This window comes from Diceros bicornis, chromosome 26 (assembly GCF_020826845.1).
Source record: "Diceros bicornis minor isolate mBicDic1 chromosome 26, mDicBic1.mat.cur, whole genome shotgun sequence".
NCBI lineage: Eukaryota > Metazoa > Chordata > Mammalia > Perissodactyla > Rhinocerotidae > Diceros > Diceros bicornis.
In genome coordinates this window covers 12,009,708-12,031,858 of record NC_080765.1, presented here as the reverse complement: position 1 = coordinate 12,031,858, position 22,151 = coordinate 12,009,708, and the positions used below count along the sequence as shown (strand labels likewise).

The following is a 22,151-nucleotide window of genomic DNA, read 5'->3' as shown; positions in this document are numbered from 1 at the left end:
CAGGGTCCAGCCGTGTCCTTCCAGAGCTGGCTGTGTGCCCCTAAGCAAACCCTGCCCGTCTCGGGGCTGACGGCTCCTTAGGGCAATGAGGACTCGGGGAGTATGTCTGCTAGGGCCTGGGCTCTCGGGGAAGCAGCAGCTCAGCCTGGAGGGGTACAGGAGGCGCCGAAAGAGCCACGTCTCCACCTGCCCCCAAAGTTCCACAGCCAGGCCCACGGGCCAGAGGGAAGGAGGCTCCACGCTCAACTCGCTCTGGGGACAGAGGCAGCTGCGGCCACAACAGAGGTCAGGGACGGCTCCTGGACGAAGAGATGGGAGAGGAGCAGCCTCCAGAAGTCCCACCTCTCCAGGCAGTGCCTTCCTGACGGGGGCCAACCTCCCGTCCAAAGTTGCTGCCACCCGCCGGACAGGAAGCACGTGGTGGGGGCCACACCCCGGCCCTGGCCCCGACCTCCGCCCAGCACTCTGGCTTGGCCTCGGCCTCCCACCTTGGCCCGGCCACCTCTCTGGGGAACCAGGCTGAGGCCAGCCTCATCCGCCTCCCCCTTCCCGAGTCTGCAGCTGTGCTGGAGGGAAGGCGCCGGCTGGGGCTGCCGGGGCCAGCTCTGGGTGTGTACACGTGGACACAGGCATCCTCTGCACACGGCCACGCGCTCGTCAGCTTGCACGTGCAGCCCCGCAGTCACCATGCTCTTGCCGCCCCCAGTGCACACACGGGCTCATCCACATGCGTGAAGGTATGCACACATCTGCACACATGTGCCGACACACATGTGTCTGGGGCACCAAGAGGAACACAGCTGGGCCTCTCTCTGCCCAGCTGGGCACAACGGCCCTGCAAAGCAGATCCTCAGGACTGCAGGGGGAGAGATGGTGCTAGAGGTGGGGCGTGTCCAGGCCCAGCAGCTGAGGCATCTCGGCCACTTCCCACCGACAGCTCCACTCATTCCCACACTTGATTCTTCAGGGAGGAAATGCGAGGCCTTGCCGTTAGGACCTGAAATCATCAGCCTGTCCTCCCCTTCTTCCTCATCTCCACTGGCAGGGACTGGCCTGCGGCTTCATCAGCCAAGGATGAGCCTTGCAACCTGAGCAGGGGCTGGGGAGGACATTGTCAAGAGGAGCACAAGAGCTGAAGAAAGCCTGGAGAGAGGCAGGGAGGGGCTGGGGGCAGTGCCAAGGCTGCTGTGCACATGTGTGCAGGTTGTGCACCAACCAAGGATAAATGCTTGAAATCCAGCCCATGCTCTGCTCACCAAGCTGCAAAGAAGGAGCGCCTTTTCCCAAGCAGTGGCCCTGGGCAGTGGGCACGGTGCCTGGCAGGGTTCTGAGGACCCAGTGTGTACACGTCCCCGCCTGCGTGGCCGGGGTCCCTGCTTCCTCAAGATCCCGTGTTGACATGCGCCTGTGTGTGCTCCTACCCCGGAGGATGCCCATCAGCCCCCAGAGCAGGGCTCCTGTGGGCAGGGAGGCGCATCCCTGTCTAGCCGGGGATGCAGCGGTTCCCACGCCATCACAATGGCCACACAACAGGGGCCCCTGGGGACGGAACCTAATCGCGGGCTGTTGAAGACCTGAAAGCCGCGGCCCCTGCCCTGAGCCAGCAGACGGCCCCGCCCGGGACATCTGATCCACCGCCGCCCTCGCCTCAAAGGGGGACACTGTCCCCCCAGGGGCCCCCACCCCACCGGCAGAGACAAGGAGGGAAACTGGGTCGCTGGGATAGAGTGACAGCAACGGCAGGCGGGGATGAGACAGGAGTGCGGGCGGCTGCCACCAGGCACGGCCAGCCCCTGAGGATGCTCCAGGCCTGAAAGAGATATGCCCCAGGAGCACCCAGCCCTGGGGGGGCAGGGGACTGGCCTCGGAGCCCCAAGGAAGGCCGCAAGACAGGGGAGGCAGCTGAGGAGAGGGAAACCATCTGCAGAAGACCCCCACATCGTGTTGGGGACAGAGCCAAGACTGGGATCCCTCCCTTCCCCACCTAGAGAGGTACCCCAGGTCATGCTGCGGGCTGGGGTGTGGGGACTGGCCACCCCGTCCCCTCCCCTCTTGGAGCAGGCCAGCCAGCCACCCGCTCCTCGGCCTGGTATGCAGCTTCTGCTTGGTTTCCTGGCCGGGGCAGAGCTGTCCAGGGGCAGCCTGGGAGAGTCAGGCGTGCCCAGGAGCTCCTTGTGGGAGCAGTGACCAGCCCGTCTCTGTCCGAAGGGCATTCAGCATCACCACCCTGCCCCTGCGCCACGTACGCATGCTCCCATAGACCCTGCGCAGGGGCCCTCGAGCCTGGGCCCCGCAGGACAACGGGATTCCCAGGGTGTGGGAGACACACAGGAGGTACGAGCCCACAGATGCCCGCTCTCAGGGGGCTGAAGATGCCTGCTAACTACGGTGTGACCGTGGGCAGGGCCCTGCCCTCTCGCCTTGGGTCTTCCCATCTGTGAGACGGGACTCAGCTCTTTCGGAATCTTCGCACGCCCAGCAACCTCTTAGCTCCATTTGGTTGCCACCATAGTCGAGCATGTTCTGGGTGCCAGAATGTGTGCTGGGGGCTGGAGGGGACCCAGGGATAGACCAGAAGGGAGTGAGCCTGGACGACTTCCCCAAGGAGGTGGCAGCCGGGAGTGAAGGCTGGGACAGAGGTGCTGAGACCCAGGGAGAGGGGGCAGCGGAGGCAGAGGCGCCAGCTGGGAAGGTGAGAAGAAGGCCGGTTGGCTGAGCCCGGGGTTGTGTGGGAGCTGGCGGAGGAAGTTGGGAGGTTGGCAGGCAGCAAACGCCAGGGACAGGGCCAGCCCTCCCAAGTGGGTAGTGAGGAGCCAAGGAGGATGTCAGACCAGAACCCCACTTCCAGGATTCGGGGGTTGGCCCTTGTGTCTCATCCGAGACCTGCTCCAGCTCTGGGCAAGGAATCAGCATCTTGGCCATGGAAATGGCCTGGAGTTCTGACCCACCACCCACCCCAGGCAGCCAGGGAAAGTGTGCAAAACTCACCCAGAGAGGTGTGTGGGCTCCCTAAGATGGTCCAGGGGGTGGGCTGACTTCGGCCCTGCCCCGCTGCACCTTGGTCCCACCGAATCAGCTACTTGGGAGGAGAAAGGGGCCCTTGGGCCCTGCCTGGGCTGACATCGCTGTCAGGTGAAGTGGCTGCCCAGAATGACCCAGAGGTTGCCCGGGGCATGCCCTCCCTGCCCGGTCCTGCAGCTTCCTCTGGCAGCAAGGAGATTTATGGCCTGGGCAGCAGATGCTCAGCAAACACTCGTGGTCACTGAGGCTGTGCTGAGCACAGAGCCGGGTCCTCCCTCCTGGGGGCGCCAGAGAGGGGGCACTCCGGGAGTCGACTTGGGCCCCCCTTCTCTGCTCATTCAGATGGCGGTGGTGGACAGCACCACACCCAAGCGTGTTTCAGAACTGGGGTGGGGGCACCTGGGCAGACCCTCCCCACCCCAGCTATGTTACCCAGGCCAGCTCACTTCCCTCTCTGAATCTCTGCTTCCTCATTTGCAAAATGAGACGGACACGCCCTGCTGAGCCTGTGACCCGGGAGCCCCCGCATCCCCCTCCACTTTCCTGCCCCCCCTCGCCCTCTGGCTCCAACCCTCCTTGCAGTTGGCACAGCGGGCTGACATGCCCTCTCTCCACGGCCTGGTTGGCATCGCCGGGCACAGCCTAGGGGCTGTGGGGGAGGGTGGGAGCACTTGTACTCAAGGGCGGGGTCTGTGGGGAGCCCCCCGGCGTGGAGGCAGGCGGAGGGGGGCTGGGGAGCTTAACCTGGCAGGCGCATCGGCAGTTCCGTCTGCTGCTTCTGTCAATATGAGCCTTCCTGTTTTGGAGATTAAACCTCGGCTAAGCAAACAGCTTTCAAGGAGGCCTCTCCCTGCCACCTCCCCATCCCTGGCCCCTCCTGAGGCTGGAACCACCTGGAGGCTGTGGGGGGTGGCAGGGCGGGGAGCCCAGCTCTGCTGCCCCTGCCCTTGCCAACCCCAGGACCACAGCCCAGGCAGCCCGGCCTTGGCCCCAGCCCCCACTGACCCCCGCCAAGGCCACCGCCGGAAGCCCCCTGTGTAATCCTTCCGCTCCTGGGCGGGCACACTGTCCCAGTGGCCCTGCCCGCTGCATCCTCTGCCCTCATGTAACCTCCTGCAGGACGAGGGGAGCAAGCTGCTCCTTGGGGCCTCACTGCCAAGTCCATGCCCACCTGGTGCAGACCCCGGGCGTGGCAAGAGAGCCACCCTGAGCACCCCCCCGAGGGCCGTGTCTGGGGAGAGACCTGTCATCTTGTTGGTGATTTTTCCTCCTGGGCCTCCCAGCACTGTGGGTTGGAAAGTTCTTTGGGGCCTGTCTTGTACATAGTATAGGATGGTTAGCAGCATCCCTGGCTTCTATCAACTGGATGTCCTGGTACTGCCTGACCCCCAGGGCGACAACCAAAAATGTCTCCATTCATTGTCAAATATTCCCCCAGGGACCAAAATCGCCCCTGGGTTGAGAACCCTGGGCTGGTTCCTGCAGACCGTGTGTGTACAAGAGACCGGGGCTGCAGAGAGAGGGCAGAGCCTCAGACGCTTGGTCCTCCCCCTGAGGCTGGCCTCAGCCCAGCCTCTGTCCTGTTCCCCCTGCCTCCCCCACCCCTTCCCAGCAGGGTCCACCCACCTCTGAGCAACCTGGCCCTGCCCTCCTCTGAAAATACTCCCCAGACTAAGCTTTACTATTGGCAGAGCCTCCCAAGGAAGGGAGGAGGGCGAACAAAGGCTGAGATGGCCCCCAGCACCTCCCAGCTTCTTCCCTCCCTGGCCACAAGGACACAAGGCCTGGAGGGACACACAGACAGATAGGGAGGTCCAGGGTGGACTCCTGTTGTCTGAGCTGGACCGCAGAGTCACTTCTCCTCCCTGTATAATGCAACTTAGACCACATCCTTCTTGCTCACAGACCTTCTGTGGCTCCCCAGTGCCTCCCAAGCCTGACCCTGAGGCTCCTGCTCACTCTCCAGCCTCATCTCCCATCACTCCTCTACCCACACCCCCCGCCCAAAATGGCAACCTCTCCAGACACTCCCAGGTGGCTCCCTCTCTCTGCCTTCCCATCCACCTCCGCCTGCCCAAACCTTCGAGCTACAGGGCCACAGTCACCATCTTTTCCTAGAAGCCTCTCCTGAACCCCCTACCCTTCGCCCCGGCGCACAATGGATTTTCCCTTACCCAGGCCTTCAGCACACTTGAATTTGAACCTCTTCCAGCCCCCCTCCACCCTCTGTTTGGGGACATCTGGGTGCCTAACGAATCTGCCCCATGAGACTGTGAGCTCCCTGGGGTCTGAGTCACCTCTTAAACTCCCCCGGGGCCAAGCAGAGCCAGGAATGGAGAAAGTGCCCAAGGATGCTGTTGAACGGGTGGGTGAATGGACAGGTGGACAGGTGGATGGATGGGTCCCACGGCAGTGGCTTATCTCTTTGTGGGTGTGACTGCCACTCCTGGGTACCCATCACTGCCAGGGCAGTCTGGAATATCCATCGTTGCCACATCCACCCCCACCTCCGTGAGTGAGGGAGAAGGCTGCAACATCAGCCCGGGTGACAGAGGAGGAGCCTAGGCTCAGGGAGACACAGAGACAAGCCCAGGATCACGCAGTAAGCAGAGTCCGCTTTGAGCCAAGCCTCTGACCCTGCTACTTCCATCCATCCCAGAGCCCCTCCTCCCAACGCCCCCCCGGGGCCTAGTCCCATTGACATGGGCATGGGTCATGACTGGGGCGGGGGGTCATGCCTGGGGCCTGGCAGGCACCAGCACTGCCATGTCCCACCCCCTACCCGCCTGTGGCCGCAGCACAAGCTAGCCATTCTTGGCAAGACAAAGGCCGGCTGGGGCAGAGTAGCTCTGGTGTCTCCCCGGTGGGTGTCTGGCCTCTGCAGGATGTCAGTAATGGGTTCTGGTGGCCAGGGCTCTGCTCCTGGGGGCTGCAAATCAGATTAGCCCAGTCCAGCTCTGGCCCAGGCAGCCCCAGCCCGGAGCCACCAGGAAGAGATGCAGCTGCCAGGCCCAAGCCTGCCGCCCTCTTGGTGTGCATAAACCCTGGCCCCGAGAGACCCCCCCGACCTTGCTGTGGGGTCAAGGCCATGCCTCTTCTCCTCTCTGGACTCCCATGTCCAATCTGCAAGACCAAAAGGTTGACTGAGACCTTCTGAGGCCTTCCTGAGACAGTGTTTGGAAATGCTGCCAGTGCGAGGCAGGCACACAGAGTATGGTCACCAAGAACTTCCACAGGCGTCAGCCCCTGCCGGTCACCACAGCCCTGCACTCAGGCCCCATCTCCCATGCCAGCTCAGAATTCAATAGGCAGTGTTGCTGGGCCTCCTTACCCTGAGACCTATGTTCCCCGTGGCTGGGTGCTTGGGAGAGGGAGGCAGTGGAGCACTAGCTCCCTTGAGCCTCTGTATGTCACATATCTACATCTATCCATCCATCCACCCTATCTGTCCATCCATCCCTCCATCCCTCCATCCCTGCACCCCATCCATCCATCCATCCATCCATCCCTCCATCCCTGCACCCCATCCATCCATCCATCCATCCATCCCTGCACCCCATCCATCCCTCCATCCATCCCTCCATCCCTCTACCCCATCCATCCATCCATCCATCCATCCATCCACCCATCTATTCATCCATCCATCCCTCCTTTCACCCACCCCATCCATCCATCCATCCACCACATCCATCCATCCATCCATCCACCCATCTATTCATCCATCCATCCCTCCTTTCACCCACCCCATCCATCCATCCCTCCATCCCTCCATCCATCCATCTACCACATCCATCCATCCATCCATCCATCCATCCATCCATCCACCACATCCATCCATCCATCCATCCACCACATCCATCCATCCATCCATCCATCTACTACATCCATCCATCCATCTATCCATCCATCCATCCATCCATCTATCCATCCATCCATCCATCCATCCACCCACCCCATCCATCCATCCATCCATCCATCCATCCATCCATTTATCCATCCCTCCCTCCATCCATTCACCCACCCATCCACCCCATCCATCCATCTACCCCATCCATTCACCCACCCCATCCATCCATCCATGCATCCATCCATCCACCTACCCAACCAACAAATATTTCTCAAGTACCTAATATATGCCAGGCACTGGTCTGGGGACTGGGGCACAGCCGTGAACAACACAGTGTTTCTGCCCTTAGGTAACTGACATCTGGCACCACCAATCCACACATCATCTCTCTGTTTGTCCATCCATCCATCCATCCATCTGTCCATTCCCTTACTCATCTGTTCAACCAACGTTAATTGAGCACTGATTTTGTGCCAGGCTCCGATGAGGAACAAGCTGTGGCCCCTGCCCTCATGGAGCCCCAGGCTAGTTGGGGAGTCAGGCAGTTATAATCTCATGTGGTCAGTACCAGGATGGGGGGTACCCTAGGAGGTTGGGGAGGACTTCCTGGAAGAGGTAGCACTTGGCTGGCCTTGAAGGGTGTCTCCCAAAGCTTTACTCAGTCACCTAGGCCAAGTCGGCCTGGCCACTCTGACCACGACAGGCCCCAGGGTTCAGGCAAAAGGGCCAGGCCATCAGTGCTCACTGGTGCTGTCTGCCTGCAGAGTACCAACGTCCAGCCAGCCCGGGGCGGGCAGGGCAGGGAAGGCGCCAGCCACAACCCTATTATCGAGTCGAGTCAAATCCTGAGACCCACAGAGAGAAGGGAACTGGCCCAAGACCACACAGAGTGCAGGCCAGGGGTGAGGGGTTCCGGGCGGAGCAGGCGGGCAGGCGGGACCGGGCTGTGCTGGGGGCTCGATTCACAGCTGTAGACTGTCTACTCTTCTCATGGGGGCAGCGCCCACCCCAGCTGCAGTAATGGGAATCAGCTGCTGCCGCCTGCTGTGCCCCACTCCTGCTGTGGAGCCGGCTGCTCTGAGCTGCTAAGCCAACCCCTCTCCATTACCTCCCCTCCTGCCAGCAATGACTCTTCATCCAGAAGCTTCTGGGCTGGGGCCCTCACTGGGCCACCGTGGCCCTTAGGAAGCTCCAGGTACCCTGGCATCTAGGAGGCCCCCCACATCACTCTCCTCCCACAGCCTCCCAGCAGCCTTGAGGGCAGGCATTCTCACCTCTGCCTGTGAGGCCCCACTGCCCAGCTCCACCTTCCTGCCCCACCTCGCAGTGGAGCTGGGGACCGTGCCTTCCGTCTCTCTCTGGGCTCTGCCGCTGGTTTGGAGAAGGCCTGTTCCCGGGACACTGAGCAGGACCGCCTCGGATGACTTCCTGCGAGTTAATGGGTCACTCATTACGTCTCCTGGATCTTCCCAGGAAAGAGACAACCCAGGGGAGGCCAGCCCCAAGGCCCCCAGGAGCCCATGGAGAAGGGGCTTCCAGAACCCGGTGGGACTGACTCCATCCACAGGAGGCCCCAGGCCAAGCCCCAGCAGGGAAAGGGGCCTGAGCTCAGATGGGGACACAGCACTGCCTCGGAGCCTGACAGGGAGGCAGAGTAGGGCCCCACGGGCAGCAGGCTGGCCCACTGTGGCCTCCCTGGTCATGTGGGTCCCATTTCCTCTGCCACTTCTCCACCCAGCCTCAGTGGGCAGGTCTCAAGCCATTCAGCCACCCGGCTGCCCAGGAGCCCCACACTGGGGCTGGTGGAGGGACCGTGCTGGGCGGAGGTCAGCTGCCCAGGAGGCTAGAGGGCCAGGCTACCTGCTTGTCTGACCTACTGCCCATGAGCTCCTTATCAAATGGACGGTAACGTCATCCTCCTGTTATGGGTGGGGAAGCTGAGGCTCAAAGGAGGAACCTCCCAGGTCCAAGGTCTTAAAGCTGAGAAGTGGCCCCTCCGGAAGGCAAACAGTATGGTCCCTGGTACAGCCTCCACCCCCTCAGCCCCCTTTCCGAGGACCCTAAGGCCCCAAGGGGCTTCCTGGCAACTAGGTCAGCCATCCCCATCCCCTCCCCAGCTCCCCATTTCCTGTCCTGGGCCCAACATCTCCCCCTACCCCCGACGCTGTTTGGCCCAGTGGGTCCCTGGAGGCAGCCTTTGGGCCTAGGATGAGGGCAGGGGAGGGGAGTGCCTCAGGCTGGAGCTGAGCCTGGGGAAGGGGGTGGGGGAGGTCGGCCACCCCTCTAGAGTTTTCAGACCTCAAGGAGTCACCACGAAATTCCATTCTCCTGACAGCAAAGAGATTGAATCACTCTCGCCAAAGCTCATGGCCCCCACAAGAATGCTGTAAGGCTTCGTCCTGCTGTTCCCAGACGGGCAGCTGCTCCTGGGCCCCCCACTCCCACCCAGCCTGGCCGCACAGAGGTGCAGGAAACCCCTGCCGGGCTCCATGCCATGCCCCTGCCAGGCTGGGCAGTCCCTCTCTGGACAGCTGCTCCCACAGAGGGGTACAACCCAACAGTCATTCTCCTCTGAGTCTCACCTTGCTTTCTGTACAATGGGCACATTGTTCCCACTGTCTAGTGTGTCGAAGGGCCACGTAGCCAGGGCTTTGTAGCACAAGTCAGAGAAAGCAAAGGTGCTCTGGAGCTCAGGGCAGGGAGTCCCACCCCCAGGGCTGGGGGCCACCGAAGGGCTGGCTCATGGGATCTTGTCAGGTGGTGGCAGAGGGTGCCATGGCTGTATGCCACCCTCCCTCCTGCCTCTTGCAGAATGCACCGCACCTCGTGAGTACCACTAACAATGGATGCCACCAACCTGAATCCCAGGCTTCGGGCACAGCCCATGCAAAGATTTGGGGGCTCAACAGTGCTTGGGCTGTGGGAGAATGGGGAGGGATTGCAGGGAGCAGCCAGAAAGAGGCTGGGACTAAGTCATGAGGTGCATGGACACCAGGCCAGGACTTGAACTCAGAAGCCAGGCGGAGCCCCGGAAGATTTTGATGTGTGTGCGCATGTGAGTGGGGTATGAGGAGAGCTGTCTGGTTGTGGAGTGGAGAATAAATAGAGCGAGTAGATTGGAGACAAGAAGACTAGGGCGGAGGCTGCCCAAGAGGTCCAGGGGAGAGATGAAGGCGGTGGAGGAGGCTCTGGCTCAAAATAGCCCAGATATGGGATAGATAGGAGTTGGTGGTTGCGTGAGGGACATGGGAGCACAGAGACCCTTCAGACCTGAGCTGGGGCTGGGCTGGGGCTCAGCTGACTGTTTGGGGGTGACCTACCCAGCTATCGGATCCTTGTCTCTCCTGCCCACCCCCTCCTCTCCAGCTGCCTGGAGGCTCCAAGGCTGGGCTCTGGCTGATGGGGGAGGGGTTTATGGCAGGAGGTGACACCACGGGAGACTTGTCACTTGGGCACAGCCAGCACCATCTGCTCAGGCATCTGCCCGCCTGAGGTGGCGCCTGCTAATTACCTGAGAGGGGGGTGGGACAGGAAGAGGCCTGGGAACCCCCATCCCCTACCCCACCCATCACAGAGGGGCTAGGGGTAGGGTCCCAGGGCCCAAAGAGCAAATGGGCCACAGCCCCCTGGGCCGGAGTCTGGTGTGTGTGGGGGGGTGTCCATAAATCTTTGTAGAGCACCTACCATGTTCCAGGCCCTGTTCTCCTGCAGGTGACATTCAGGTGGAGGGAGAGGGACCATGAAGGGGAGTGTGAACAGCTAAAAGTGTCATTGCAGGCAGAGTGGTAAGCGCTGTGAAGATAACTGGCCAGTGGGCAGAGTGAAGCGCTATGGGGGGCCCAGAGGAGCGGTGGTGGTGGCAGAGGGCCTCCTAGGAGGGGATACCGGCAGAGCCCGACGGGAAGGCGGCCCAGCCAAGCGGAGAGCCACCCCCGGCTGCGCTTCCGGAAGATGTTGCGGGCAGGGGACCCTGATCCCGCGCCAGGAGGAGGGTGGTCCTTGGCCACTTCCGGGCCTCTCGCCCTTACCCTCGACCCGAGCTGCAGGCGCGCATTCCTGCCTTCCCTGCTCGTGCGGTGGGCCGGGCCGGCCCGTGGGAAGGGCCGGGGGTGGGGGCCGCCGTGTGCCGGGGAGGCGGGGCCGGGCACAGCTGGGCCACATCTGGCCCGAGCGCAGAGGGACCAAATGGGACAGAAGGCAGCCTTTCATCACGCGCGAGGGGAGGGGCGACCTCAGTTTCTTCTCGCTACGGGGCGCCTGGAGGATTTCGGGGGACCAACCCCGCGACGTTGGGCCTGGACTTGAGGAAATTAGCTCGGGGCTGGAGGTGGAATTTGATACAGGTGCTTTCTCGCTGGAACCTCGTGTCCCTATCTGTGGCTCCTCCTTGATGTTAAGAACCGCTGCCCTTGACCGCGCTCATGTCCACCCAGGCGCCGTCCCAGTTGCTTGGCCAGCACCATCGCAAGGGGAGGAAGCCGGGCTCGGGGAGGGGAAGTGCACAGCGAGGAAGTAAGGACGTCCCCTGTGGGACGACTGAGCCTGAAGCCCCTGTCCCAGAATCCCGGTCACCGCCCCGAGGGCGCGCCCCTCCGCGTGCCAGACGCCGCAGTGCAGCCCCCGCCGGCGCTAGCCAGCCTGGGTTTCCCCTTCAGGGCCACCAGGGCGGGCCGGGCCCAAAGCCCCACGCCCCTCGACTGCCTGCTGGGGGCGACAGGGGCGGGGCGTGCACGTGCGCAAAGGGGGCGGAGGCCGCGGCGCCCGCGGGGCAGTTCCCAGACCCCCGCCGCGGCCCCACGTGGGCGCTGCCGGGCCTGAGGGGCGACCCGCGCGAGACCCCGCCCCAGGGCCCGGGAGCCAGTCAGCGCGCGGCGAGGGCGGAGCCTCGCGAAGGGCCTCGCCTCCTGGGGGGGGGGCGGAACCTGGGCAGGGAGGTATAAGAGCTCGGGGCACAGGCGGGACACAGCTGCACTCGCCGCCGGACCTGGGGTCCTTGGCGCGGGTGTGCGGGGCAGGGCGCACCGCGCGGCCGCCACACCGCCATGCTCAAGCGCTGCGGCAGACGCCTGCTGCTGGCGCTGGCGGGCGCACTGCTCGCCTGCCTCCTGGTGCTCACCGCCGACCCACCGCCGCCCCCGGTGCCCGCCGAGCGCGGCCGGCGCGCGCTGCGCAGCCTGGCGGGCCCCGCGGGGGCGGCCCCGGTGCCGGGGCTGGAGGCGGCGGCGGCGGCGCCCGGAGCGCTCGCCCGCGAGGTGCACAGTCTGTCCGAGTACTTCAGCCTACTGACCCGCGCGCGCAGAGACGCGGGCCCACCGCCCGGGGGCGCACCCCGCCCCGCCGAAGGTCACCCGCGGCCCCCGGCCGAGCCGCTGGCACCCCACGACGTCTTCATCGCCGTCAAGACCACCAAAAAGTTTCATCGCGCGCGCCTCGACCTGCTGCTGGAGACCTGGATCTCGCGCCACAAGGAGATGGTGAGCCCCCGCGGCCTGGGCGGGCGGGTTAAGGGGTGCCGTCTTGTCCAGCTGGTGGCAGTATCCGATGGGCGCCAGACTGCATCTCTGGCCAGCCACTGGGAATATCTGGGGGCTGGTGACGTCAGTCCATCCCCTTCCAGGCCACTTTGCCTGGTGGAGCCACTCTCCCCATACAGTTTTAGAAGTGTCCAGTGGGGACCCATCCCCAGCCAACTTCCAGAGTCCTGGATGGCGTGCACTGACCCTACACCAGCCACCAGTGCTTGGGGTTGGTGCCCTGTGATGCTTCTTGCCCAAACATTGGAGCACATTAATAGGGTGTTATTGTCCCTAAACCTCCCCAAGGCAGATTCTGTATGGGGCATCCACACTGGGCTCAGACCCTTCCCTGGGAGGAAGACTTTCCTTAGAGGTGGAGTGCGGGATTAGGACTCCTGGCTCAGGGGCCATCCTCTCCCCATCCCAGTCATTGCTGAAGATATTCTGGAGTTGGGGTGGGTGTTGGTGAGCCCTGGAGAGTATATCTCAAAAGAAACAGCACTGAGTTTCGGGGTCTGTGCAGGGGACCCTCTCCCCACAGTGCAGGAGTCTCTGGAGCCTGGAACCTTGTGCTTGATATGCCTTAGTTGCGCATCGACTTCCTACACACACATAATAAAGACACACCCCACTTTGAAAATCTCCCTTGAGGCTGCGGCAGGACGGTTGGGTTGGGGCAGGCGGGATGGGGACAGAGGGTGGGCCCTGCAGAGGGAAGGGCAGCAGGGGAACATCCTTGGGCTGGGAGATTCAAGGAACTAACTGGGCATTTGGGGTGAGAGTGAGGGACTCTTGACTGGGGCGGGAGGTCAGAGAAGACCTTGCACCTCTTCCTCCCCGTTTAAACCCTCGAGGCCTGGGGCCTTCTGGCCTGGCAGAGCCTTTTTGCGGGCAGGGTCCTGGTGAGGTCATGATAGGGGCTGGGGAGTCAGGGTCCTATCTGGTCCCAGGGTGGGGAGGGGGCCCTGGGAACCCCATGGCAGCCTCCTGGGAACACAGCGTCCCTTTCCCAGGGGCTCAGCGGGCCGGTGGGAGGGGGTGGCGGGGGCCGTGGGTTTTGTTTGGCGGCCGGGCCGTTAGGATTCCCAGCGCTGGGCGGCTCTCACGCCGGCCGCTTGGGCAAGGTAACAAAGCCCCTTTCTCCAGCGGAGAAAGGCGTCCGGCCTCTTGTGTGCAGCTATGCGCTCCATGGGAACCGCCGCCGGCGCGCTGGCCACTCAGGTTGCCTGGCGATGAGGGGGCCTATGGGGCCCCCCCACATCCCTGACTGACAGCGCTTGTGGGGCACCATCCCTGAGCCAGGCACCCCCACCCCCAGGACTCTGCCTCCCTGCTATGTGACATTTGGCAGCATTCAGCCCACTCTGGGCTGACACCAGCTCCGAGCATCTCTCATCTTGGACTTGGGGGGCTTTCTCTAGCACAAGGGATGTGGTCGGGGGTCTCAGATACAAGTCCCAGCCGAGCTAGGTGATCTTGGGCAAGTGACCTAGGGCCTTTCTGACCCTCACTCTCCTCATCTCTGAAATGGGGAAAGCATTGCCTTTCCAATAGAGTGTTGTAAAAGGACTAGACAACTTGGAGATGCAGGGCATGAGCCCAGAGGGCACTCAGAATCAGTTGGGGGCCATCACTCCCCTGGGTGCTGAGCTCCCCGTTGAAGGGCCTCTCAAGTTTCCTTCTCGCCAGCTGACCCCACCCAGAAGAGGCTGAATCTGCCCCTAGCAATCAGTTCACGTGTCACAGCAAGCAAGAGCCCCTCTTACAGTGTATTGTGGGGCAGGGGTCCTTGAAACTGTCACAGCAGAGGGTCCTCCTTTCCCAGCCCTGTGCAGGGTGATTCAGACCCAGTCTGCTGGGGGAGACTCAAGGAAGAAGGGCTGGGTGGGGGAAACCCAGAGAGGCTGTGTGAGCTGAGAGGGGGCATCTGACCCACAAGGGGGTGGGGAGGAAGACTTCCTGGAGGAGGGGCCATTTGAGCTAGACTGAGAGTAGAAAATACCCAGAAAGGGCACCCTGGGCATCATGAACACAAGTGTGAGGGATGTGCAAGAAACTTCCAGCAACTGGAGTGACCCGGGGAGGGGCAGGGGGAGGTCAGCGGGGCCACAGTGGCAGGCCTTCACGTCCAGGATGAGGGGCTGGGCCTTTGGCCCACACGGTCCTCCCCCACCCCTCCCAGGAGTGGGCCAGGCTGCAGCGGCTGCCACCGCAGCGGCCACAATTGTTGGGGGAGAGCTTGGCATCCTGTGTTTCTTTGAATCGCAGCTCCAGGAACAATGCCGCTTCCTGTGGGTGTCCCCCGGCCTGCCCCCAGCCAGCCCTGCTGCCCTGGCTGCCCTGCTCTTCCTCCTCCAGCCTCGTCGTCAGGGAAGTGGGGAGGGGGCCTGGGGGGGTCTCTGTCCCTGGAAGGCAGGGCCAGGCTGGACTAGCATCCCCTCTGCCCCAGGGTATGACCACAGGCAGGGGGCTGCCCTTCTCTGGGCCTCAATTTCCCGACTCTGGTAGTACCGGTGCCTGCCTCCCAGGGCCGTTAGGGAGATGAAAGAAGAGAGTCAGTGTCTGCGCTTTGCTCTGGGCACCCGTGAGCTCTTGTCATGCCCATTGTACAGAGAGGGAAGCTGAGGCTCTGAGCGGCAGGCGAGGCCCACCCGGGCAGCCTGTCCCTTCCTCCCCCGGTTGCTCTGATGTGGGGAGGCGGGAGGCCCGGCACCCTCACACCCCCACAGCCCCACCCTCCACAGCACTCCCTCTGGGCGGTCGGCCTTGCTCCCCCCAGCCGAACAAAGGTGACTTTAATCTCCGTAGCCTTGGGCTGGGTTTTTAGGGCACCACCAAAGCGCGGGAGAACAGGCCTCGCTTGATCTCATTAAGAAAGCATTTTCCTTTTAATCCAGCGGCAGCAGCGGCGCGTCTGCACCGGCCGGCCTCAGCCTCCCACGGCATTCCTGGGCTGCGATGCTGGGGAGCGGGCTGGAGGCTGGGTGCGAGTCTGTGCGTGCGGGCTGCCCTGGGGTGTCCACTGGGCTCCGGAAGGAGGGCCTCCTGTGTGGAACCTGCCACCCTCCTTAGCTCTAAGTCTGTGACCCACAGCTCGTGGCCTCACCTGAGTCTGTGCCCGGGTCTGGGGTCAGGCTGGGCAAGGAGCTGAGGCCGCCCAGGTGAGGGTGGGCACCCCATGTGGGTCTCCCAGGTCCTTGGGTGCCAGGCCTGCACATGCTAGATCCTCCCTTGGACCCGTTTGTACACAGAAGGAAACTGAGGCCTGGTGGGCATGGAGGCGGGGGTCTCCTGCTGCCTGTGCTCAGAGCACCCCCCACCCCCATCCACCCCCGCTCAGGCTTTGCACTCAGCCGTGCCTGGGTGCGCCCGGCGGCACGCGCTGGGCGGGCGGCAGAGGAAGGAACATTCCTCCCCATGTGCAGACGGGCCCGGGCGGGCGCCGGCAGCTCCTGGCCCCGCCCTGTGGCCCCCCTTCCTCGGGGGGATCCTGGCAGGGGTGGCCCCATGCCGGCAAGGTGGAGCCTTGATGTGGCCTTGGGCAAGGCCTGTCTGTGAGGAGCCCGGGTTTCCTCGCCCACCCGCCCCAGCAGCAGGAGGTGGGTACTGGGCCGCATGGCTGCTAGGGGCACCGATCTCTGGGCTGGGCCATGTCAGACTTCCTGCCTCAACCCTGCTGACCGTGGGCATCTCCATAGAACAGCAGTGTGGCTTTGGCTCAGAGAAGGTGACCTGCCCGGCTGGTCACACAGCCGGGGGTGCGGGGACCCAGCGTGAAGGCCTGGCCCGGAGGACCGCAGTGCTGTGGCTGCACCCCTGCCCGCCGGACCTCGCGCCCAGCCTGGCCCAGTTAACCAGGCCAGCTGTATGGTAATGGGCAGCGCGGCCACTCCCGCTTAAGGCAGCCGAGTTAAGGCCGGCCCGGCGCCCCTCGCGGCGCGCGCGGCCCGGACAAAGCTGGCGGACAATGCCTGGTGATTCATCCTCCCTCCGGGCCCTTTGTCCGCCAGGGCTTGGCAGCCGCCCAGCAGAAGCCTTTGTCCCCGGCTGATTGAGACTTGGCTTCCCAGAGCCGACCTCCTCTGCCTGTCCCCGCTCCGCCCTCTGCCCCCTCCCGCAGGCCGGGCGCTGTGTCAATAAGGGTGTGTGCCCCACCAGGTGCGCGGGGCAGGCGGGCGCCGGTTACCTGGCGGGTGGGCGGGGCGCCCCACCTGGCTCGTGCCGGCACAGCTGCCAGGTGACCTTGGGCGCAGCTGTCGACATGGGGGGTGGGGTCTGCATGAGCCCCAGCCCTGCTTCCACTCGGGCTCAGCACTTGAGCCTCACTCTGTGCACAGGGGGAAACTGAGGCCCAGAGAAGGGAGGGGAGTGGGCAGGACTGAGCTGTAGCTGCTGAAACCGCAGGATGCCCAGCCCTGGACCCCCGCTGTGGCCTGGGGGTGGGGGACACAGGGCTGCCAGCTCAAGGCCGTGTTTCTCCTTCCAGACATTCATTTTCACCGACGGGGAAGATGAGGCCCTGGCCAGGCGCACGGGTGAGCCCTGGACTTGGGGAGGCGAAGGGGCTCCACTCCCAGGAGGAAACCCTCCTCTCCACCCTCCCACCCCCGCCCCTCCGGAGAGGTCACGGAGGCCACGGGCCTGGGAGGGCAGTTTACTCAACGGGTTTGCTCAAGGCCCCGCCCCACCACTCGGCCCCCCCCAATTCTCATGCAAATGAGGCCCTTTCAGCTCCCCGGGCCCTTTGAGCTGATGTGGCGGCAACAGGTGGCCGGTGCTGGGAAAAAGCTGCCTGAATGGGCCGGGGCGGGGCGGGGCCACCCGGGGAAGGGGTTGGGATGGGGTGGCAGTCACCAGGCCTTGTGTCCTGCTCTGGGGAGGGGGCTGAGGGGAGAGGCCGCTGCAGGGCACAGCCTGAACCCAGGGCGCCTTGGGACAGACAGCCACCCACTCTATGCTGCTCTGTCTCACAGGGCCTGCTGGGTAACTCCAGGCCAGGCTGCCCTCTCTGAGCCAGCTCGGACCCACTTACAGCCCCCTCCCCTTGTTCACAGGCAACGTGGTCAATACCAACTGCTCGGCTGCCCACAGCCGCCAGGCCCTGTCCTGCAAGATGGCCGTGGAGTACGACCGTTTCATCGACTCGGGGAGGAAGTGAGTGTTGGCCTCTGGCTGGGGCCCAAGGAACGTCCCCAGCTCCAGGCACCTGCCCCGGCAGTACCCACCCCTGGCACGCCCTCCTGATGGCCCTGCCTCGCCCCCAGGTGGTTCTGCCACGTGGACGATGACAACTACGTGAACGTGCGGGCCTTGCTGCGGCTGCTGGCCAGCTACCCGCACACGCAGGACGTTTACATCGGCAAGCCCAGCCTGGACAGGCCCATCCAGGCCACGGAGAGGGTCAGCGAGAACAAGATGGTGAGCGTTCCACCCACACATACCTGAGCTGAGTGGGGAGGAAGCTGAAGGTGTCCTTGCAGCTTGGGGCGGGGGTCTCAAGATGTTCCCCTCTCCTGCAGCGTCCTGTCCATTTCTGGTTTGCCACCGGTGGGGCTGGCTTCTGCATCAGCCGTGGGCTGGCCCTGAAGATGAGCCCGTGGGCCAGGTGAGTGTTCTGGGGCACAGGTGAGGCTGCCCCACCAGCTAGGTTGCCCTAGGTCCCAAGGTCCCCCTGAGTGAGGCCTGGCTGGGTTCATCTTCCCAGCAGCGGGTATGCGCAATCTCATATGCCTGGACCGGTCGAGTCGTGCCCCACCACCAGCCATTTCTGCCTACCGGGCACCAGGTGTGGTTAGCACCCAGGCCCGGGCACCATTGGGCAGGACCCCTTTCTTGCCTTCGGCCCTCCCCACTCAGAGAATCCTCAAGCTAGGAGAGTGGAGGGTGCTGTGCTGGGGCTCGGGGAGGGAGGGAGCTGCGGGCAGGAGAACTTGTTAGGGACACAGACGTGGTCTGCACCCTGCTCCATGGGGGCACATCCACCTTCTCTCTGAGCCTGGCTTCTTTGCTCTGTGCAACACTCTGCCTGGCAGGGTCCTGCCCAGCTCCCAGTGGGCAGCCAGCTCCCACCTCTGCTCATCCATCCATCCCTTCCCTCCCGCAGCGGGGGCCACTTTATGAGCACAGCCGAGCGGATCCGGCTGCCGGACGACTGCACCATCGGCTACATCGTGGAGGCCCTGCTGGGCGTGCCCCTCATCCGCAGCGGGCTCTTCCACTCCCACCTGGAGAACCTGCAGCAGGTGCCTGCCTCGGAGCTCCACGAGCAGGTGCGCCTCCCCTGGGGGCCCGGAAGGGAGTGTGGACAGAGGAGAGCCCAGAGGAGAGCTGCTGGGAGAGGAAGGCAGGGGCAGATCCTAGAGAGGAATGGAGTGGGTTGGGGGGAGGAGGGAGTGGAGGGTAGGGTCACTCTTTTAAACAGGGAGGTCAGGAAGGGCCCTGCTGTTGGCTGCCACCCAGACCCCAAGTCCCCCCACCAGCACGGACCCCGCTCAAATCCTGTTGTCCATCCTTCCCGTCTTTGTCTTCAGTGCAACACACCTGCTCTGTCTGTTTCGAGTCTTGTCCTGCCTCAGTAGATATTCTCTCATCTGCGGCTGGTAATGCTACCGGCCCAGCTGAAGCCCCCACTTTGGACTTTGTTCCTGGGGTGTGCAGCGCAGGTGGGGGGAGGTACAGCGTGGCCAATGGACCTTCCTTCTTGGTTTGAGGGAGGGCCGAAGGCAAGGCTGTTCCCTCATTCAGAGCCACATGGGCAGCCTTGGGCAGAGCCGGGGGCATTGGGGCCCCTCCTAGCATCACTGGGCCCCTCTCCCTGCAGGTGACCCTGAGCTACGGCATGTTTGAAAACAAGCGGAATGCCGTCCACGTGAAGGGGCCCTTCTCAGTGGAGGCTGACCCATCCAGGTGAGGAAACTGAGGCCCAGGTAGGGGCGGGGCTGGCAGAGCTAGAGCTGGGGGTCACTATAGACAGTCCCCAGGAGCCCTGCTCAGGGTGGCGTGGGGCCCCTCCGGTGCTGTGGGTCTGAAGATGGGTGCTCAGCACCCCCACCCCACATGGACCAGCCCCCCCTCTGTCCTCACAGGTTCCGCTCCATCCACTGCCACTTGTACCCGGACACACCCTGGTGTCCCCGCACCGCCATCTTCTAGCAGCCACGGCTAAGACCCCGTCCCCGGGTGCCCCTGGTATCCAAAGGGCCTGGGGACCCTGTTGTGTGGCCCTGGCCTTGGCATTCGAGGCTCCCCCAGGGCTGTGCCTGCATGTGTGTGTGTACTGTGCACCCAACCGTGTAGCAGACTGCTGGGCAGTTCTGCTCTGCTGAGGAGCCAGCAAAGTGCCACTCGTCTGTCTTTCTGTGTTCCGTGGGGTAGTGTGCTCTGGAGCCCAGGCCCCGGCAGGATTTGTATGTCAGAGGTCACTCTGAGGGCAGTTTCATTATTGCTTTTATTTGGGGGTCTTTGGGCAGCATGGGGATCAGAGGCTGCTCTGCAGGGATGTGCAGGGCCTTTTCCTTTCTGCTGAGCGCAGGACCCGTGCTGGGGGCACCTGCACCCTGGGATCCTGGCACCCCTGCCTCAGAGCCCCCAGGACGACTGAGCTGTGCTTCCCACACTGAGCTCAGCGGGCCACCGTGGCTCAGAGGAACAGTGGCCCCTGCCCAGGGCCAGCGGCCCCATTAAGCCCCAGGGGCTCTGTGGCTGGGTGCCCAGTGGCCCCACTCCCAGCCCTCCTGGGCCCTCTCCCACGTCTTCCCTTTGTCTCCCCGTGAGAGGGAGTCAGAGCTGAGCGTTTTATCTCCTCTCCAAAGTAGAGAGAAAGTCGCCCATAGTGGGCGTGTCTGTAAATATCGTGACAGTATTTTTTTACTGTGCTTGTTTTTCGAGAGGGGGTGGGTAAAAAGTAGGATGTTTTTGTCTTTGTTTTCAGGGGGGTGGGGGAGGGTGTTATTTTATCTTTTCTGTGGATCAGAAAAAGCAGAAGCCAAACTCGGGATAACCTTTGTTGCTAAAGCCGATGGAAGCGTCTAACACTCTGTGTATTTATGTCGCCGTGGCACCTGCACTCTCGGCCGCCCTCCTGCCTCGTACCTGTCTCCCGCCGGCCCAGCTGGCACACCTGGCCCGTGGGGTGTGTTTTGTCTTCTGTTTTTCTTTCTGCAAAGACATAGCTAGGAAAGCAAATGTAAGGGAAAAGTTCTCAGGGAATTGGAGTGTGGTTGCTATGGTGACGTCTTTTGCTGTGAATAAAGGTGCTCTTTGGGGCAACCCGGGGATCCTGGTCTCTGCTAGAAGTTGGGCCTGAGCTGGGGGTCCGTCAGAGGTGCTGCAGGGGGGGCTGGGGACTTGTTTGCATTCACATGGGGGAGGTAGGTAGAGGACACCCCAAGCCAACTCTCATGGAAGGGAACCTGGGATGAAAATAGCTACTTAGGTGCCTGAGAGACGTGGCCAGCCCAGGGCGCCCAAGATTGCAGTCAGGGGGTCCCAGCCAGGGGAGCAGCCCTGAGGCTCTGGAGCCCCAGCCTGTGCCAGCCTGGCCCAGAAACCTCCTTATCTGGCTTCATCCCCATCACAAGCCCACGGAGGCCATATCCTTGTTCCATTTTGCAGATGGAGAAACTGAGGCTTGGAGTGGGTGACGCTCAAGCTCAGGCAGCTGGGCTGGTGAGGTGGTGAGGAGCTCAAACTGAGGCCAGGCAGGATCCTGGCCGCCCCTCTTTAGTGCTGGTGATGCTGCCGTTGACCCCTCCTCTGTGAAAGGGCTTGATGGCCACATCAACCTCGGGCTGGGCCCCCACCCCACCTGGCCAGGTCCTGGGAGGTGGGGCGAGGAGTCACACTGCCCTTGTTTTCTAAAGAAAGCAGCTCCTCAGTGCCCTTTCTTCCTCAAACAAGCCTTTGCGGGTAAGCTGGAGTAGGGGGGGCTCCAGCCCAGCCGGGGAACCCCCCACCACTGCCCTGGCAGCCGCGAGGCAGCCCTCACTTCCTCTTCCTCCAACTGAGCCTCCACCGCCCTGGGGCTGGCTCTGCTGGGCTCCTGGGCCCCAGCTGCCCCTGCAGGTACCTGCTCCGTGGGCCGGGCCTCCAGGTTCCCCGTGACCTCCACGCCCCCCACTCTGCTCTGAAATTAGCCTTAGCAACACACCAGAAAGCCAAGTCATTTGAAAGGTGCCTCCCTTCCCCACTGCTGACCTGCTGGGGGCAGAGTGCCAGCTCCACCCCCACTAGACACATGCTCACACTCAGCACCCCCAAACAGGGCTGGCTGGGGAGGGTCCCCTTCCTCACAGCCCTTGCTGGTGGCTGCCCTGGCCTGGGGGCCGACTGGCCAGGGCCTGACCCCACCTCGGCCTTGCACAGCCCTGAGTCAGCAGAGTGGTTTCCAGAAGGCCTCAGAGCAGCTGCCCGGGGGGGGGGTGTGGGCAGTGACTGGGACAGTGGGAGGGAAGGGGGGCCCCTCACCATCACCCAGCCTGGCCCCCTTCTGGGGGGCGCCCCCAGACTCGGCTGCCGTCACCCCTGGCACCCACCGTGTGCCAGGCTGGGCAGAGGCGGCGACCACACCTCATCGGATGGCGAAGGGCCCATCCTACGGACGAGGAAGCCGAAAATGAGCGGGGAGGAGCCAGAGCGGAACTGCGGCCGCGTGCGGGCAGAGGCGGTGGGCCTCCTTCCTGCCCGGGTGAGTCAGAGGAGCCTTCTGCCCTGGCCTGAGGGTAGACCCAGGGCCCCAGTGCCGCCTCAGGCAGCTGGCACGGCCTCAG

At 63.4% G+C, this 22,151-nt stretch overlaps 1 protein-coding gene across 1 annotated transcript; it reads left to right on the top strand.

The window, feature by feature from the left end:
- The first annotated feature begins 11,855 nt into the window (after positions 1-11,855).
- LFNG (LFNG O-fucosylpeptide 3-beta-N-acetylglucosaminyltransferase) lies at positions 11,856-20,660 on the top strand. Its single transcript, XM_058569405.1, has 8 exons — positions 11,856-12,342; positions 16,871-16,919; positions 17,439-17,538; positions 17,649-17,802; positions 17,904-17,989; positions 18,488-18,653; positions 19,205-19,290; positions 19,470-20,660. The coding sequence occupies exons 1-8, from the start codon at positions 11,911-11,913 to the stop codon at positions 19,534-19,536; spliced, it is 1,140 nt and encodes a 379-aa protein (XP_058425388.1). The 5' UTR covers positions 11,856-11,910; the 3' UTR covers positions 19,537-20,660.
- Positions 20,661-22,151: the final 1,491 nt, after the last annotated feature.

Excerpts from the sequence above, each read along its gene's own strand:
- LFNG (XM_058569405.1), top strand. The coding sequence starts at position 11,911 with ATGCTCAAGCGCTGCGGCAGACGCCTGCTGCTGGCGCTGGCGGGCGCA. Across the intron at positions 12,343-16,870 it reads TCTCGCGCCACAAGGAGATG|ACATTCATTTTCACCGACGG; the intron begins GTGAGCCCCCGC and ends TTCTCCTTCCAG. Across the intron at positions 17,539-17,648 it reads TTCATCGACTCGGGGAGGAA|GTGGTTCTGCCACGTGGACG; the intron begins GTGAGTGTTGGC and ends CCTCGCCCCCAG.